This window comes from Hyperolius riggenbachi, chromosome 2 (genome assembly GCF_040937935.1).
Source record: "Hyperolius riggenbachi isolate aHypRig1 chromosome 2, aHypRig1.pri, whole genome shotgun sequence".
Classification (NCBI taxonomy): Eukaryota; Metazoa; Chordata; class Amphibia; order Anura; family Hyperoliidae; genus Hyperolius; species Hyperolius riggenbachi.
In genome coordinates this window covers 481,137,731-481,155,539 of record NC_090647.1, presented here as the reverse complement: position 1 = coordinate 481,155,539, position 17,809 = coordinate 481,137,731, and the positions used below count along the sequence as shown (strand labels likewise).

Below are 17,809 nucleotides of genomic sequence, written 5' to 3'. Positions count from 1 at the left end.
TGTAATTTTGCTGCCTGAAGGAGTTGATTTTAGGCATGGAAGTGACAGCTTCTGTCTTGTCAGTACCTTGTCGGGAATATAGTAAACATCACTGATAAGCAAAATACGCCCATAAAAGTTTTCCTGGCAGAATTCAACTTCTGAGTGCAGGGAGAGATAGAAAAAGGTCAATAGTTTATGTATTTTCATTTAGGGACACTTAATAGACTGCCACTGAGCAGAGACAACATGCAATCTACTTTGTAAATGTTTAAATATAAAATAAAACTATGGGATATATATATATATATATATATATATATATATATATATATATATATTAAAAAAAAGTAGTTTTTAGGAGTAGGAAGATAAATGCAATTGTTTATCTCATCAGTTTATTTTTATCGCCGGTTCAAGTGAGGGCATATTCACAGTGAGACGTTGCATTGTAATGCGACGTTAAAGTCGCAACGCAGCATTACAACAGCGCAAAAAAAGGTATTAACACTGCATTACCCTGGCATACAGTAGATAAAATCGAGCATTCCGGCAATGAAAAGTATGCCTCTCTGTATCTGTTTAATGCTTGCGTTTAGAGGTAACGCACTGCAAGCAGTGAGTTACCATAAAGCAACATTTACAATGCGGCGTTAACGTCACACTGTAAATGACGCATAGACTTGTCCTTACAGTGTGTTAACCTGCGTTATAATGAATTTATAACGTAGGGCAATAATGCTCCACTGTGAATGAGACCTCAAACTCCACCGTTGCTGGGAAAAATGTGAGATCTCTTCAGTTCAGCCCTATACATTGTACAACGAGAATTTGGGGTCTTGATTTACTAAAGGTTTAATTCTTTTTCCTTTTGTTAATGAATTTGTGTTGACTTCAAACATCCAGTCATTTAGGAAGTGGGATGCTTGCGGTATATCACTTCGTTATTACACTGTCCATTTCAGTGGTTAATGTGTAATTGAATGTCTATCAGTATAGTAGAGCTGTCTGGGGATGGCCTATTTTTGGCCTATTTCTCTTCTGCTTAACATTTTTGACTTCTTTAATATGGATTGTAGAAGTAAAGAAGGCAATACACGGGTTTATTTTTACACCAATTGTTGATATCTGCAAGTAATCAGTTAATATCTGGTCAGTTTATTATCTGAAGCTTGATCAGGAGCAGCAGTACATGTATTGTTCAGTAGCTGCTCCATAGATTTGTGCTGTAATAAGTGCAAAACTAACTAAGAGTCGTATGATCAAATTTTCCAGAAATGTAATCAAGTTTAAATGCTTGATCATGAACAAGACAACTGATTGTATAGTAATTATACTATCAATTGTCCTTTTATTTGTCCACATTTAATGTAATTCTGAAGTACTATACAGCTCTTTTAGTCCTATACAGGTCAGCAGTGGTTCAGTTATACTATCATTGAACTAGAGTTGACCTGTGTATGACTAGCTTAAGAAAGATCTGTATGTAATCTGTGCACTCCAGTAAATGTGGACATGTTAAACCATTTCCCTTTTGATGACTCTAGACTAATAATAACAAATGCATCTTATGACATCTGGGCTTGTCCACAGAAAAGATGCATATTTTCCCATCAAGAAACCACTGTTTTTTGTTTTTTTTTGTTTTTTTTAACTTTCTCATGAAAATGAATACTATAACACCTGGTGGGTGTATTGGTAGATTAAAAGATCCCTGCATATAATGAGGCAGAACACCCCCCCCCCCCCCTCCTGTATAGGTAGCCATAGGTGTCCCACCAGTATAGGTGCTACCCAGTATAGATAGCCCAAGGTGTGTGAAAGTCAATCCAACTTGGGAGACAAACCTTAAAAGAAGACAAGTAGCCAAGCTAGAAGTGCTTTTGATTGGCTACTCTTCAGAGAGGAACTTGTCACTGATTCGAAGAAGCAGTTATAGAACTATGAAATGCGTCGTCCACCTTGTGCTTTTTGAATAAAATTATTGAATCTCGAAAGAGTGTTATGTATGAAGGAAAGACCAATATTTGCCCACTTTTAAAAGGATTTTAAGCTTTTATTTATTTATTTATTTTTTTAGCTTTTTTTTAAAATATTATTATCTCTGGGCACCTCTGTTCTATATGGTATACTTTACAGCCCTTTTGAGGGGTTGAGGAGTTTTTTCATGTTCTTGCGCGCACATAAATTATCCTAAAAAAAAAATGTAAGTCTGACCATCTCTTGGATCCATAAATGCAGAGTGCATACTGTACCTCCCCTCACATGCACATTGTGGTTGCTTGCATGCATCCCTGACTTGTATCCATCTATTAGATTACCACCCCATCCCTGTTTCTGACTCCTTACTCAAACACTACACCATATTGGGTTCCCGTTGTTCCTGCCTTTTATTCCTGTCTTTTTTTTTTTGGGGGGGGGGGGGGGGGGGCTGTGATTTACTTGGAGAGACATAGAAGTGTACAAGCTAGCAGCTTATCCTCTACTGCAATACACATTTTACTTAGCTACTCAAAATAACAACATTTTTCTAGGTTTAGTGAAGGAAAACCAGCAAGGGAGGATTCGCTTGGGTTGAGTTAAGGGCAGGGTGCCCAAACTTTTTTGGCTCGCAAGCTACTTTGAAATTTGCCGCGACCAAGAGATCTACCAGTACTAGTAGCTAAGTATAGATGCCCAATATAGGTAAGGTAGCTAAGTATAGGTGCCCAGCATAGGTAACTAAGTGTAGGTATGCAGTATAGTAATCACTTACCATCCTCCAGCAGTGGTGTCTGCTGATCCTCCTCAGACTGATGGCCAACAGAGCGAGCGTTCAGTCCGGCGGGCGATGTGGATGGCAAGCGTCCCATCACATCCTGCTGCCAGCGCTGCTCTCGGCCAAGCAGGGAGGGGAGATGGGAAGGGGAGGACTTCTCCCCTTCAGCCACACATCTCCCCTCCCCATCCCTTCCCTTATTGGCCGAGAGCAGCGCCAGCAACAGACTGTGATGAGATGCAGCCACACGGCCCGGATCGTACAGCTGCTGGTAGTAACATTTGCTGGGACGCGGCCAGGCGGTCGCAATCTACTTAGCAGTCGGTCACGATCTATTGCGATCGACCTATTGGGCACCCTGGTTTAGGGGGTGCGTGAACTTAGTCTAGTCTAATATAGTGAGTTTTAATTCAAAAGCATAAATATTTAAATAAAATTCATACATAAATATGGAGTGTTCCTAACAAATCTATATGTGTCACTAGGTACTTGTGGCAATTATATTCACAAAATGGGCACTGAATATCTCTGCACATAATTAACGCACTCACTTTGACCTAAAAAATTTGCCAAAAGGCAAGAGCTGATGATTAGATGACCCCCCCCTATGAGGCACTCTAGTCCCCCATGCAGAGTGTTGGAGTGCATGGATGGAAGCATATCTACCTCTGCCTACTCCAGCTCTAGTTCCTGCATCTCCCTGGCAGCTTCTGACCTACCCACTAGAGCTCCAAGCTCACTGTCATGTGACCATAGTGAGCCTGGAGCTCTAGTGGCCGGGTCAGAAGTTGACGCAAGCTAGGGTGAGGACCGGTAGATATGATGAAACCTGCAGCACACTTCAACCACTCTGTATAAGGGGCTTCGCTATTGCTATATCACCTGTGGACACTCACTCACTCACTCACTCACTCACTCACTCACTCACACTCTCTCTCAAGTCAGGGGTGATAAACACTACATGCTGCATTAGTGTTGAGAAAAGGACTTTTAGACTGATCCTAGCCTATCAATCAAATACCTAATTTACAATGTTTGGTTTCTCCAAAGAAGTGCCTGTTAAAGTAATGAGTAGAATACTGGCCATGGCCAGTGTCTTCCCTGAACACAGGCAAGAGGTCCACTGGAAAGCAGAACTTGCATGATAAGCTTTCTTAGCTGGGGAATTCTGGACAATAAGTCTGGATATAACTGTAAACAAATAAAGGCATGTTTAGAAACCTGCTGTTCCAGTGTTGCTCTATTGTCTGATACTGCCTGGAAAATCTGGGCTGAGTGCAGGTAGTGTTAGCCAAGAGTCTTTGAAGTTCTAGCGTTGCTGCAGGGTAAAGCACAATGGATTGCTCTCACCTGGTGTGCACAGGAAACAGGAAGCCAACACTTGGAGGCGACTTGCTTCCTTTGCATAATCACTGTCCACAAGGGTGACATTACAATTAAAATATTACCATGATGTTGCTTATTTTTTTAAAAGATAATGTTCCTCTACATGCTTGCTATTAAAGGAGATCAGTCACAAAAAATTCAGAAAAAATAGTTGATTGTATGACTAGCAATAAAAACGTATTACAATCAGTGTAAGTTATGTTTTAAAAAAAAAAAATAGTTATAAAGAAGCCTATATCAATGCATGTTAACATTTGACTGCGGTCTTCCAGAACCATTAGAAAAGGATGGGGGGGGGGGGGGGGGGGGGTGTTTAAAAAAAATCCACACAGAGGTCCCACCCAGAGAGAAGCAGTCAGAAGCTAGACCGCCCCACCTACAAGAGAAGGGAGCGTTTGGGTCATTTATCTGTACAGGTCCTTCTAAAAAAATTAGCATATTGTGATAAAGTTCATTATTTTCTGTAATGTACTGATAAACATTAGACTTTCATATACTTTAGATTAATTACACACAACTGAAGTAGTTCAAGCCGTTTATTGTTTTAATATTGATGATTTTGGCATACAGCTCATGAAAACCCAAAATTCCTATCTCAAAAAATTAACATCATGAAAAGGTTCTCTAAACGAGCTATTAACCTAATCATCTGAGTCAACTAATTAACTCTAAACACCTGCAAAAGATTCCTGAGGCTTTTAAAAACTCCCAGCCTGGTTCATTACTCAAAACCGCAGTCATGGGTAAGACTGCCGACCTGACTGCCTTCCAGAAGGCCATCATTGACACCCTCAAGCAAGAGGGTAAGACACAGAAAGAAATTTCTGAACAAATAGGCTGTTCCCAGAGTGCTGTATCAAGGCACCTCAGTGGGAAGTCTGTGGGAAGGAAAAAGAGTGGCAGAAAATGCTGCACAATATCTAGAAGAGGTGACCAGACCCTGAGGAATATTGTGGAGAAGGACTGATTCCAGACCTTGGGGGACCTATGGAAGCAGTGGACTGAGTATGGAGTAGAAACATGCAGAGCCACCGCGTACAGGCGTGTGCAGGAAATGGGCTACAGGTCAAGCCACTTTTGAACCAGAAACAGCGGCAGAAGCGCCTGACCTGGGCTACAGAAAAGACACACTGGACTGTTGCTCAGTGGTCCAAAGTACTTTTTTTGGATGAAAGCAACTTTTGCATGTCATTCGGAAATCAAGGTGCCAGAGTCTGGAGGAAGACTGGGGAGAGGGAAATGTAAAGATGCCTGAAGTCCAGTGTCAAGTACCCACAGTCAGCGATGGTCTGGGGTGCCATGTCAGCTGCTGGTGTTGGTCCACTGTGTTTTATCAACGGCAGGGTCAATGCAGCTAGCTATCAGGAGATTTTGGAGCACTTCATGCTTCCATCTGCTGAAAAGCTTTATGGAGATGAAGATTTCATTTTTCAGCACGACCTGGCACCTGCTCACAGTGCCAAAACCACTGGTAAATGTTTACTGACCATGGTATTACTGTGCTCAATTGGCCTGCCAACTCTCCTGACCTGAACCCCATAGAGAATCTGTGGGATATTGTGAAGAGAAAGTTGAGACGCAAGACCCAACACTCTGGATGAGCTTAAGGCCGCTATCAAAGCATCCTGGGCCTCCATAACACCTGAGCAGTGCCACAGGCTGATTGCCTCCATGCCACACCGCATTGAAGCAGTCATTTCTGCAAAAGGATTCCTGACCAAGTATTGAGTGCATAACTGTACATAATTATTTGAAGGTTGACTTTTTTTGTTTTGTTTTAAAAACACTTTTCTTTTATTGGTCTGATGAAATATGCCAATTTTTAGAGATAGGAAATTTGGGTTTTCATGAGCTGTACGCCAAAATCATCAATATTAAAACAATAAAAGGCTTAAAATACTTCAGTTGTGTGTAATTAATCTAAAATATATCAAAAGTCTCTAATGTTTATTAGTACATTACAGAAAATAATGAACTTTATCACAATATGCAAATTTTTTGAGAAGGACCTGTATATCTGCACTGCCTGAATCAAACACATCTATGAAAACAAACAAAGCTACTGAACCCCCCCCCCCCCCTTTCCGCATCTCGTTACCACAGCAATGGCTCGCGCTCTCGCTTCTCTTGTGTGGCGGCTCTTGCCTGCTTCTACATTGGGGGGACCTCTATGTAAGGATATACCGCATATGACTACATTGTGAAGCTGCTGCCATTACAGATAATGGCAATTAGCTGTGAGACACTTCAGCCAGGGAAGTACCATCATTACAAGATAAGCAAGCATACATGTAAAATGGCCACCAATTTTTTTTTTTTGGGGGGGGGGGGGGGGAGGAGGGGTCACTCGCAATTCAGATACTCTAGCTGCTAATTAGTCACGAAGCACTGCTGTAGCCGCAATTGTCTTTACAGCCTATAGTGGCACCTAATTGTTTTTTGCAGCGATGCGCCAAAACTAGCTAATCAATATATGCGGATCTCCACTTCTGAGGATTAAAAAATAAACCCCTTTCCTAATGGTGCTGGCAGATGTTTCTGGACATGATACCATTGCTAAATCAGCAGAATGTTCCTAGTCCTGTACGTGTGGACTGTTTTCTCCCATTGACATGCAAACTATCTGAACATTGAACCTGATGACTGAAAATACCCCTTTTATTTTTCTAAGGCACACTGGAAAATAGAATCTAGTTATGCTTTTACTTGGACTTGCTTTAACTAGCTAAAAATACCTCCTGAGAACTTGGTGTTTTACGGACTACATGATTATTCACACATAGCTGGCCTGGGTAAAATAGTAGCAGTGTTCCATTTTGTCTTTTCTACAGTCCATATGGGGAAACTAAAAGGACCATCACAAACTGACATCCACAAGGCCTTGGGATTTATATGCAGAATAGAAAAGACATCGTACATATTTAGATATCTTAGTAGATTTGAAGTTGGATTCAATGAAAAAATGTGAACCTAAAAAAAAGTCAACGCTCCATCATTTTATTGTTTGAACCTTGAATGGGAGAGGCCAGTTTTGTATCTAATGGTACACGTTAGAGTGAGGTGAGCTACAGATGGGGAGCAGGATGTGATTAAAGGCTCCACAGGCTCCAGTACAAAGCTAGCAGTGGGAACCATGTGATCAGATCAATTCTACATAAGATTCCCTGAAATCCGATCTAATATTGACTGGGGCAAGGCGGTAAGCAATTATATTTGACATCAAGTTGATGTTTAGAAGTAACCTAATATGATATAATAATTGTTAGGAGCTGTGTAGATAGTTTGGACAGGTCACTTTCTGAATACAGCCTGCAATCAAACTGAACAAAACTTCTTGCGTACAATTGGCAAAAGGAGAAAATGACTGCAGCTGCAGGTGATCCGCGTCAATAAACACTGTTGTGCTTGCTGTATAGCTTCAGCTTCAAGACTGACTGTGTGGTTTGTTATTTCCAGCTCATTTCCTGTCCTATTTATATGAGGTTATGTTCTCCTTAGTATTATGCAGCATCTGTATACTCTTTTTGTACATTCTGATAACATGTATAAGCTTATCAAGCCTTTGTATCAACTCGTACGTTATAAATCTCATTAGACAACACCAGCAACGCCCATCACATCCTACCATGCCTATGAATTTCTCAAGACCCGACATAGACAACCTCCACTTCTATAGACCGTAATTTATTTCACGAGTGTATGTAGTAAAAGCTACTAATCTACTATCTCAGATTTTAAATGTTTTTTTTTTATAGCACCAATAAAAATGGTATATACTTACATCCAGAACGGGATCCACTCCTGGACTGCCTCCTGTTTCCCCCGCAAGCCTCTGTTAAGCCTCAGTTCTTCCCATACTAGGCTCTAACCACAAGTGGTCCTAACTTTTGAACTGTACTCGATAGCACTCGCGCCTGCACAGTTGGCTCTTGGACACCACTCTGGCATGTACCAGTACTAGGGATGATCAATGAGATGCAAATATTTCTGAGTTCATGCAGATTTGCCAGTTTTTATGCAACTATATGCAGCTTGAAAATGGACCAATCGGTTTAAACCTGAGTGGGACTTAAAGTGGATCCGAGATGAACTTTTACTCCTTGCATAATTGTGTTCCTTACATATAGTTTATAGGGCATTCCTCAAGCCAAATACTTGTTTTGTTTTGTTTTAATACCCTAATTTCCTATAAACTAAACAAGCCACACCCACAGCTTCTCCAGAGTGCCTTGGCGCTTGCAAGGGATTGTGGGATTTCAGTCTGGGCAGGTGAAAAAGGTGTTACTAGCTATAGATTTCAGAGGCAGAGTTTTCACAATCTGAGAGCTGCAGTGCAGTTACAGATCAGTTGCCTGTGTAATGGAAGAGATAAGAGTGGAGTTTTCACAGAATATGCAGATTAGCATGCCTAGCTACAGATAAGCTTGCCTGTGTGTGTAATTGTGTAGTAGTGACAAGCAGAAAACATGTCTGCTCCCATTGTATCACAGGAAAAAATATTAATATACTGTTGAAGCTGTTTGAAGATAGATTTGCTGTGTAAACTATCTAAACTTTAGATAAGATATATAGACAAGTCACTTGTTGTATTTAGTTTTTTCATCTCGGATCCGCTTTAATATACTGTTGAAGCTGTTTGAAGATAGATTTGCTGTGTAAACTATCTAAACTTTAGATAAGATATATAGACAAGTCACTTGTTGTATTTAGTTTTTTCATCTCGGATCCGCTTTAAAGAGAGTCTGAAGCGAGAATAAATCTCGCTTCAGACCTCATAAATAGCAGGGGCACGTGTGCCCCTGCTAAAACGCCGCTATAGCGCGGCTTAATGGGGGTCCCTTCACCCCTAAATCCCCCTCGGTGCAGCGGGGGAGCGCTTCCTGGTTGGGGCAGGGCTAACCGCCGCAGCCCTGCCCCACGCGCGTCTGTCAGCGCGTATCTCCGCCTCTCCCCCGCCCCTCTCAGTCTTCCTTCACTGAGAGGGGCGGGGGAGAGGCGGCGATGCGCCGCTGACAGACGCGACTGGAGGCAGGGCTGCAGCCGTTAGCCCTGCCTCCAGGAAGCAATAAATCTGCGACCTTTCTACGACACTCTTTTGCGGGGGGTGGGTTGGGGGTGAAGGGACCCCCGTTTAGCCGCGGGATAGCGGCGTTTTAGCAGGGGCACACGTGCCCCTGCTATTTATGAGCTCTGAAGCGAGATTTATTCTCGCTTCAGAGTCTCTTTAAGTGGTCCATTTTCAAGCTGCATATATGTGTATAAAAATGTACATAAATCGGCATCTAGCGAGTACTATCATATCCAGTTCAAACGTCCCAACCACTTGTGGTCAGGGCCTAGTATGGGATGGCTTGTGGCTAAAACCCAGGCTTGTGGGGGAAATGAGTGGATACCATAGTGGATGTATGTATATACTTTTTTTGGGGGGGTGATTTTTTTTTTTACTTCGATATCCTTAAGGCCCGGTTCACACTTGCGGTTTTGCAAAAACCGCACCGGATGTCCGGACCGCACCGGAGCCGGATCGGACCTGAACCGTACGGTTCCTGTCCGGATCCGGTCCGGTTGCATACGGTTTCCGTGCGGTATGAACACGGTTGCGGTCCGGATCCGGATTCTTAAAGAGATAACAACCTGTATAAAAACAAAAAAAAATGTTGGGGTCTGGGAGGTCAGCAGAAGGGGGACCTGTGGAATCAGGCCCTCCGCTGTTTAGCACTCACCTCCACCTCCAACATGCTGCCAACATCTCCAGCTCGTGCTGCTCCACTCCAAAATGGTTGCCCATGTGTCCCCGATACAATATCGCCGCAACAATCCTCATAGGAAGTGGGGTAGAACATCCGGATTTTTTGCCAGTGTGTTGTGCGCTCTCCGGTTCTCATTGGTTTCCATTGGCCGGATGGTGCAGTCCGGCTCCGCCCCGGATACGGCTGCCGGAGGAGCCGGACCAAAAAATAGCGCATGTTGGAACGGACACCGGAGTCCGGATCCGGTCCGGCTCCGGTCCGGACGAAACGGACACATGTGAACCCTGGCATAGACTTACATTGCTATGCCGTGCGTCCGTTTCGTCCGGCCAGCATGCGGTGCGGCTCCGGCACGGCTATTCCGGATAGCCACCGCTAATGTGAACCGGGCCTTAGGTTGACTTCGCCTTATAAGGACAGGATCACACAAAGTGTAGGGGATTATTAAGAGCACAGTACAGGGATAATGATTACAGTGTACTCAGCCAATGTCTCTTTAGGAATGTTAAATCTTTGTTGAGTTGGAAATTGTTAATGATTTTTCTCTCGGGCAGTAACCTATTATATAGTACATAGGCAGTTAAGCATGTGCTGAGCCACAGAACAATTATAAATCTCACACTTCAAGGAACTGTGGAATCTCAAGGAACTTCAGCTCAGGCAAATGGACATCTGTTCTACATTAACAACAAAGTGTTCCTCTGTCCCACTAAATACTCTGCAAGTACTGTACTATTAATATTCCTTTTGATAATGCAGGCCTAGAGTGGCCTGAGTTTATAAGGCAGATAATCATGCTCTGTACACATGTTTTCATGGACTGGCGCTCTTAAGTCAATGACTTGGGTAACAAAGTAAACTTCTATTATATGTTTTACATTCTTCACAGCTTGTAAAGTCAATGCCTCCCACTGTAATAGTTTTTTTAGCTATAGATGGGATATTGTGGGGTGTTACACATTGTATCCTTGCACGCAGGGGCGTAGGAATAGGCCCTGCAGCCCCTGCGCCCGCGGGGGGGCCCGGCCCCCCCCCCCCCCTGGGGCCCGCTTGGGGCCGTTTCGTGGGTGCTGGAGGGGTGGCAGCATGAGGGGAAAGCCTTGCCCACAGTCGGCGGGGAGAGGGGTAGTTCCCCCCTCTCCCTCACCTCGGGGCTCTCCCCTCTGCGCTCCCCTCCAGCTCGTAAGTGTGTGGGGCTGTGGTGGGCAGCGGGCAGCGGCGGGCAGATACTTACCTGCTTCCGTGCGTTCCATCGGAGACTTCTCCCTCTAGCGGCTGACGTCACTTCTGGAAGTGACGTCAGCCGCTAGAGGGAGAAGTCTCCGATGGAACGCACGGAAGCAGGTATGTATCTGCCCGCCGCTGCCCGCTGCCCACCACAGCCCCACACACTTACGAGCTGGAGGGGAGCGCAGAGGGGAGAGCCCCGAGGTGAGGGAGAGGGGGGAACTACCCCTCTCCCGCCGACTGTGGGCAAGGCTTTCCCCTCATGCTGCCACCCCTCCAGCACCCACAAAACTCCGAGCGGGCCCCAGGGGGGGGGGAGGGGGGGCCCGCTCTGAAAATCTGCAGGGGGGGCCCGGTGGGGCCTAGTTACGCCCCTGCTTGCACGTTTAGAGGAAATTGGTGGTAAAATCTCCCTGCTATAGTTGTTGGTCTCCCTGCTATAATTTAGTTTTTTCACCTATCTTGAAGAGAAAATGAGACATGTAAGAGGACTAAAATCCAGTGGATTGGGTGGGAGACCATTGTAAAGACTGCAACTAATGTGTGCAGACTTGCGTTTAGAAGAGAATACAGGCGCTGCTCCAACTCAATAAATCCTCTCTGTGTCTTTCACCAGCTGCTCAGGAGAAAACCGTATCCACAATAGGTATCATAAATTCCAAATATAGCTCCACAGCGCTTGGTAAACACCACGATATCTGCAGTTGCACCACAGTGTAAGTTTTTCCAGACAGTGACCATCACCAAAAATAAGCCATCAAAAGGTCACTCACTGTCATTAAAAACATAGTAGTTTAATAAAAGTTACAAATAACACATGTACAATAGCTTACTTTAAGGGTCCTTTTGACAGGGACCCTTAGTAACAACAAGCGTATAGTGTATACAAGTACACAATAATCTCACGGAATCTGTAAGTTTGCCCAGCCTCCAGTTCCGACCGGTTTCGGCTTTCCGCCGTCGTCAGGGAACACTCTCTGTTTGTTGTTGTCCCTGTCAAAAGGACCCTTAAAGTAAGCTATTGTACATGTGTTATTTGTAACTTTTATTAAACTACTATGTGTGTTAATGACAGTGAGTGACCTTTTGATGGCTTATTTTTGGTGATGGTCACTGTCTGAAAAAACTTACACTGTGGTGCAACTGCAGATAACGTGGTAATGTGCAGACTTGACAACTCCAAAATCTGACTACCTAAAGCAGGGCTGTGGAGTCAGACCAAAAATCATCCGACTCCTCAGTTTATGAAACCTCCGACTCTGACTCCAGGTATTCAACATTACTCCAACTCCTTGACCCTGGCTCCTTAGTCTAATACTTACCAGGGCTGTGGAGTTGGTACAAAAATCTTTCGACTCTGATGCCTCCGTTTATGAAACCACCGACTCCGGGTACCCAAAGACTCCACAGCCCTGACCTGAAGACCTCCTTTATGCCATAATATATTCACCAACTGTCGGTAAAGTTGCTGTGCATAGGAAGGGCATCACAATATTACCATTACCTACATTAAATGCGTGGTGTTGCGCAATTAACGCAACCTCACCGTTGGTGGATATGGCCAGTGGTGTAGCTAGGGGCTATGGGCCCCAGTGCAAGTTTTGCATTTGGCCCCATGACCCTCCAGTGTGTTTAGACTGATGTATTAATATGATTGTGTGACAAGACACCGTGTATTTTCCGTCCCCTACTTTCCCCTTCAAGACCCTGTACTTTGCTCTGCGAAATGTTGGTTAATCTGTAATGTGAATGAATTTCTTCATGTAAACCTTTTACATGACTTTCCTACAAGTGCACAGAAGTAGAATTTCTCATTGAATGTTGCATTGAGTTAGGAAATATAATTTCACGTTAAAGTGGAAATGACTGCAGCATAGAGAAGCACTAACAGATGTGATCAGGCAGAAAAATGGAAAACTACACCTGTATGAAAAAAGCAGTCCAGTATATAGCAGAGTCACAGCATTAACAATATTTAAAGGAATACTGTAGGGGGTCAGGGAAAATGAGTTGAACTTACCCGGGGTTTCTAATGGTCCCCAGCAGACATCCTGTGCCCGCGCAGCCACTCACCCATGCTCCAGCCCCGCCTCCGGTTCACTTCTGAAATTTCAGACTTTAGCCTGCTGATGTCACCAGGAGCATACTGCGCAGGCACAAACCATACTGGGCCTGCGCAGTATGCTCCTGGTGACATCAGCAAGAGCGAGGACACGGCAAGTCTGAGATTCCAGAAGTGAACCGGAGGCGGGGCCGGAGCATCGGTGAGTGGCTGCACAGGCACAGGATGTCTGCGGCGGACCGCTAGAAACCCCCCCCCCCCCTACAGTATTCCTTTAACCACTTTTTGCATTCCTGGGTTTTTACTTGCTAGTTTTGGTAGTTGGTATTTCAGGTGTGTTTCTATTGATACAACCATAACTTTATTACTTATACCATCAGAGTGATGCATATAGTTTTCTCCAGGGCAATCTAGGCCTTCTTTGGGTGATATTTTTTTTTCAAATAATTGTTTAATTTTATAGACATTTTACAGAGGAAAAATGGACATAAATGCAGAAAATAAAATTTTTGTTTTTATTTTTCACCCTTCCTAATTTTCACAAAATATAATATTTGCTTGTTCCAGTTAAAATGATACCAAGTATGCCTTATTTCATTACTAGTTGGGCATGTATTATACCATTATCCCTAGCATGTGCCTCTGTAGTGACTGGATGCGATTGCTAGGGTGCACAGTTTGAGTACAGATACATTGCTAGGCAATAGCACAGCAAAACATCTATACCATACATGTGAAACTCCGGCCAGCAGGCCAAATCTGTCACTCAGAGCTATTAAATTTGGCCATCAAGTGGTTTCCCCACTTTGCATTATGTTTGGCCCACTCTAGACTACCAGAAAAGCTATATTGGAGGTGAAGCCCTTGAACACCAGGGAAGCCATATGGGGGAGGTAGGGGAAAGCACTAGACATCAGGAAACTTGTATAGTGCAGGGTGGGGGCTTCTAGACACAAGGGAACTGTATAGGGGAGGGAGGACCACTAGACACCAGGGAACTGTATAGGGGAGAAGTGCCATTAGACACCTGGGAACTTTATAAGAGAAGAAGGTGGCCAGTAGACATTGAGGTTGGCCCGTGACTAGGTCCCAGTGTACAATTTCGGTCCACTTTGTATTTGAGTTTGACACCTCTGATCTATACAGTGTTTGGACACATCTCATCTCTATGGGCAGCAGCCATTACAGGTGTCCAAATCTTGAGGCCAAATTTAGGTGACACAAGGGGTTAGTTAAGTGTTAAAACGTCCCTACAGGGGAAAAATCTTTTATTTTTAGAGTGACACTGTCACTTTAATCAACTATCAAGTTGTGGTCCTACCTTTTTTTTTTATAAATTAACATTTTTGTAAGCATATTATACGTAAAGTGTAAAGACGTCTGGTGGAGCCACTTTTCCTCTCATTACTAGATTTGTCTCTGCTGAGTCGGGAACTTTTCTTATAGAGGTCTAAAGGCATAAACTGGACCTCTGCACAGTCATTGTTCCCAAGAGAATTTTCTTATCAACTATGAAGTAAGTATACCAGATCGACTACAAATTACATAGTGTATGCCTAGGTTTAAACTACACACACAATTGAGATTTTGACTTTTGATCATTTGTGATCATTACTGTAGCTGGAAATCTAAAGCGTGTACAGGATTCCCTCATTATCGCAGGCCTCAGTATTGGTGGTTTGATTGCTGTCCCCAGATGACCTCTGGAAAATCCACAGGCTTCCCGGATCCTCTTACAACTCACCTTTCAGCACTGAGTCCCTCTAAACCAATTTGACAAGAGCTTGTTTAATAGGTTTTTCATGGCCGCTCTCCTGCCGTGTACCGTGCATCTGCATCTGGACTGGGTATGCGCGAGTAAGGTCTGTGCATGTCCGGTAGAAAAAGCGGCTCACGCTAGGTTTTTTTCCTCCGTGTACGAACGGTTTTATTACTGTGGACATTACTCAAGTATGCCCAGTCTGAGTGCACTCATACAAGTTTGGTAGAGCAGTCAGTAGAAGAAGAGGGTCTTGTGCAGGTATGGTGGGCTCGAAGAAGATCTGGGAAGCTTCTGCACCTTTCCAGAGGCATCCCTCTACTGAGGTAAGTCTCTACATGAGACTCCATCTCTCCATAAGTTTTATTTAATATAGAATGATGTTTAGTATCTCTAAGACTTCATGTTTATCCAGGCCATGGTATAACTTTAGCAAAATAAGTACATTTCAACTAAATGTATATTACAATTTCTATTAGTCGTAGAATATTCTAGAATGCAGAAACAAAAAATCCGGTTCAAATTGTTCTATGCATATATAAGTAAAGCCGTCATAGTAAGAAATAGGTGATTGCTAGAATGAAACATGACTTGAGCGCAGCTAAGTACACTGTTTGCCTCATAAACTAACAATCTCTTCCTCCTTCCCCAGATATGTTACAGCTTTAGGACATTTGATAAACACAGAGAGGCTTCTGGGAAGTCGGACATTAAAAGAACTTGAAGAAGCTTTGTTCTGCCAGTCCAAGTTTTCCAATAGCTTGACATGGGACTCTTACTGGGAGAGGAATGACCCACTCAGAGACATCGATGAAGTTGCTGTTCCGGTCCTGTGCATCTGCAGCCAGGATGACCCCATCCGGGGGGACTCTCACAGCACAGTGCCTTTTGAGCTCTTCGAAACAAACCCTCACTTTTTCCTACTTATGAGTCGTTATGGTGGTCACTGTGGCTTCATCAAAGAAGACATGTCTAGTACTATGTGGAGTCACAGTGCATTGCTTGACTTCTTCAAGTCTACTGTGGACTTCTTTGCTATGGAAGAAAGACTAAAAGGTCTCTCCAGGAGAAAAGGGACCATCTCTGGCTATATAAACAGGACGCCACAGGACAGGCCATTGCGTAAAAAAGAGCAGACCTGTCCGCATAATATCCATGAAATTTATAACTGGCAGAGATCCTACACAAGGTGACAAATTGGAATGGTAGACTTTTTTTTTATATGCACTGATGATGTAAAGAAAAGAAAAAAAATGACCTTTCATTAACTTGGGTCAGTTTAGCTGGGGGAGGGTGTCCAGATTGTCAAATGCACTCTATATAACTGGGATTGACTCTCATCCAGTCACTCCCATAGAAAAGCCTTGGCAGACCATTACAACTCTTAACTTCTAAGGGGTAAGGTTGGAAAACTCCATTCCCTCCTATATAGGGTACCTTAGGAGATCCAGGGGGTTCTTGATTACAGGGAATCTGAAGTGAGAATATGGAGGCTGCCATATTTGTTTCATTTTAAACCATACCAGTTGCCTGGCAGTTCTACTGATCTCTTCGGTTGCAGAAGTGTCTGAATCCCACCAATAACAAGCCTGCAGTTAATCTAGTCAGACTTCAGCCAGAAAATCTGCATGCTTGTTCAGGGTCTATGGCTAAAAGTATTAGAAGCAGATGATCAACAGCCAGGCAATTTACATTTAGTTTAAAAGGACATACATTTGTCAGCCTCCATATACCTCCCATTTTAGGTTCCCTTTCACAGACACTGATCTGAAAACTCTTGTAGGTTGGTGAATGTGCTGTTGTAGATTCTTACACTTTGGCAGTATTGTTATTTTGACTGCGTGTTTTTTTTTTTTTTTTTTGGGGGGGGGGATATTTTTTTCACGTGACAGCTTTAATTATATTCGTGTAACGTACTTCAGAGGTGAGGGGGGACTAAACAGATTTTACTCACTTGGAGCTTTTTCCAGCCCATAGCAGCAGTCTCAGTCCCTCACCGCAGCCCGGTCCTCTGCGTTGTCCCGCTGGCCACCAGTAAAGATTGCCTCCCTGCCGGAGGGTTGGCTCTTCTGTGCTTGCACTGGCATTTGTGCTTGTGCGTCTACATCTAGCGTGTGCTGTGCCTGTGCAGTAGTTGTGGACAGGCGTAGTACGTGCCAGATGACATGGACATGAGGGCACTAATGCCCACACAGACGCAGAAGAGCCGACCCACCGGCGTGGTTGCAAACTTTATGGGCGGCCAGCGGGACGACGCAGAGGACCGGGCTGCGGTGAGGGACTGAGACTGCTGCTATGGACTAGAAGAAGCCACACGTGAGTAAAATCTGTTTAGTCCCCCCTCGCATCGGAAGTCCTTTAACCACTTAAAGGGACACTATGGCGAAAATTTTTAAAATATGTGCAAACATAAACAAATATGTTTTTTTCCAGTGTAAAATGAGCCATAAATTACTTTTCTATGTTGCTGTCACTTACAGTAGGCAGTAGAAATCTGACAGAAGTGACAGGTTTTGGACTAGTCCATCTCTTCATAGGGGATTCTCAGCAAGGCTTTTATTCTTTATAAAGATCTTCCCTAAAAAGGATTTAAACAGTGATGCTGGCTTCCCTGCTTGCTACAGTTTTTTGGCAGTTGGACAGACCAACTGCCATTCACGAAGTGCTTTTAAAAATCAATATATCCCTGAGAATCCCCTATAAAGAGATGGACTAGTTCAAAACCTGTCACTTCTGTCAGATTTATACTACCTACTGTAAGTGACAGCAACATAGGAGACAAGTAATTTATGGCTCATTTGACTCTGGAAAAAATGTACTTCTCATTTGTATATGTCTGCACATATTTTAAATTTTACAGTTTTTCGCTGTAGTGCCCTTTTAAGTAC

At 43.6% G+C, this 17,809-nt stretch overlaps 1 protein-coding gene across 1 annotated transcript in view; it reads left to right on the top strand.

Moving 5' to 3' along the window:
• Nucleotides 1-16,748, top strand: part of LOC137544910 (protein ABHD15-like) — a 39,430-nt gene extending 22,682 nt beyond the window's left edge. Inside the window, exon 3 of the mRNA XM_068266007.1 lies at nucleotides 15,574-16,748. Within this exon, the coding sequence (XP_068122108.1) occupies nucleotides 15,574-16,114 (541 nt within the window). The 3' untranslated portion in view covers nucleotides 16,115-16,748. The remainder of the gene's footprint in view (nucleotides 1-15,573) is intronic.
• Nucleotides 16,749-17,809: the final 1,061 nt, after the last annotated feature.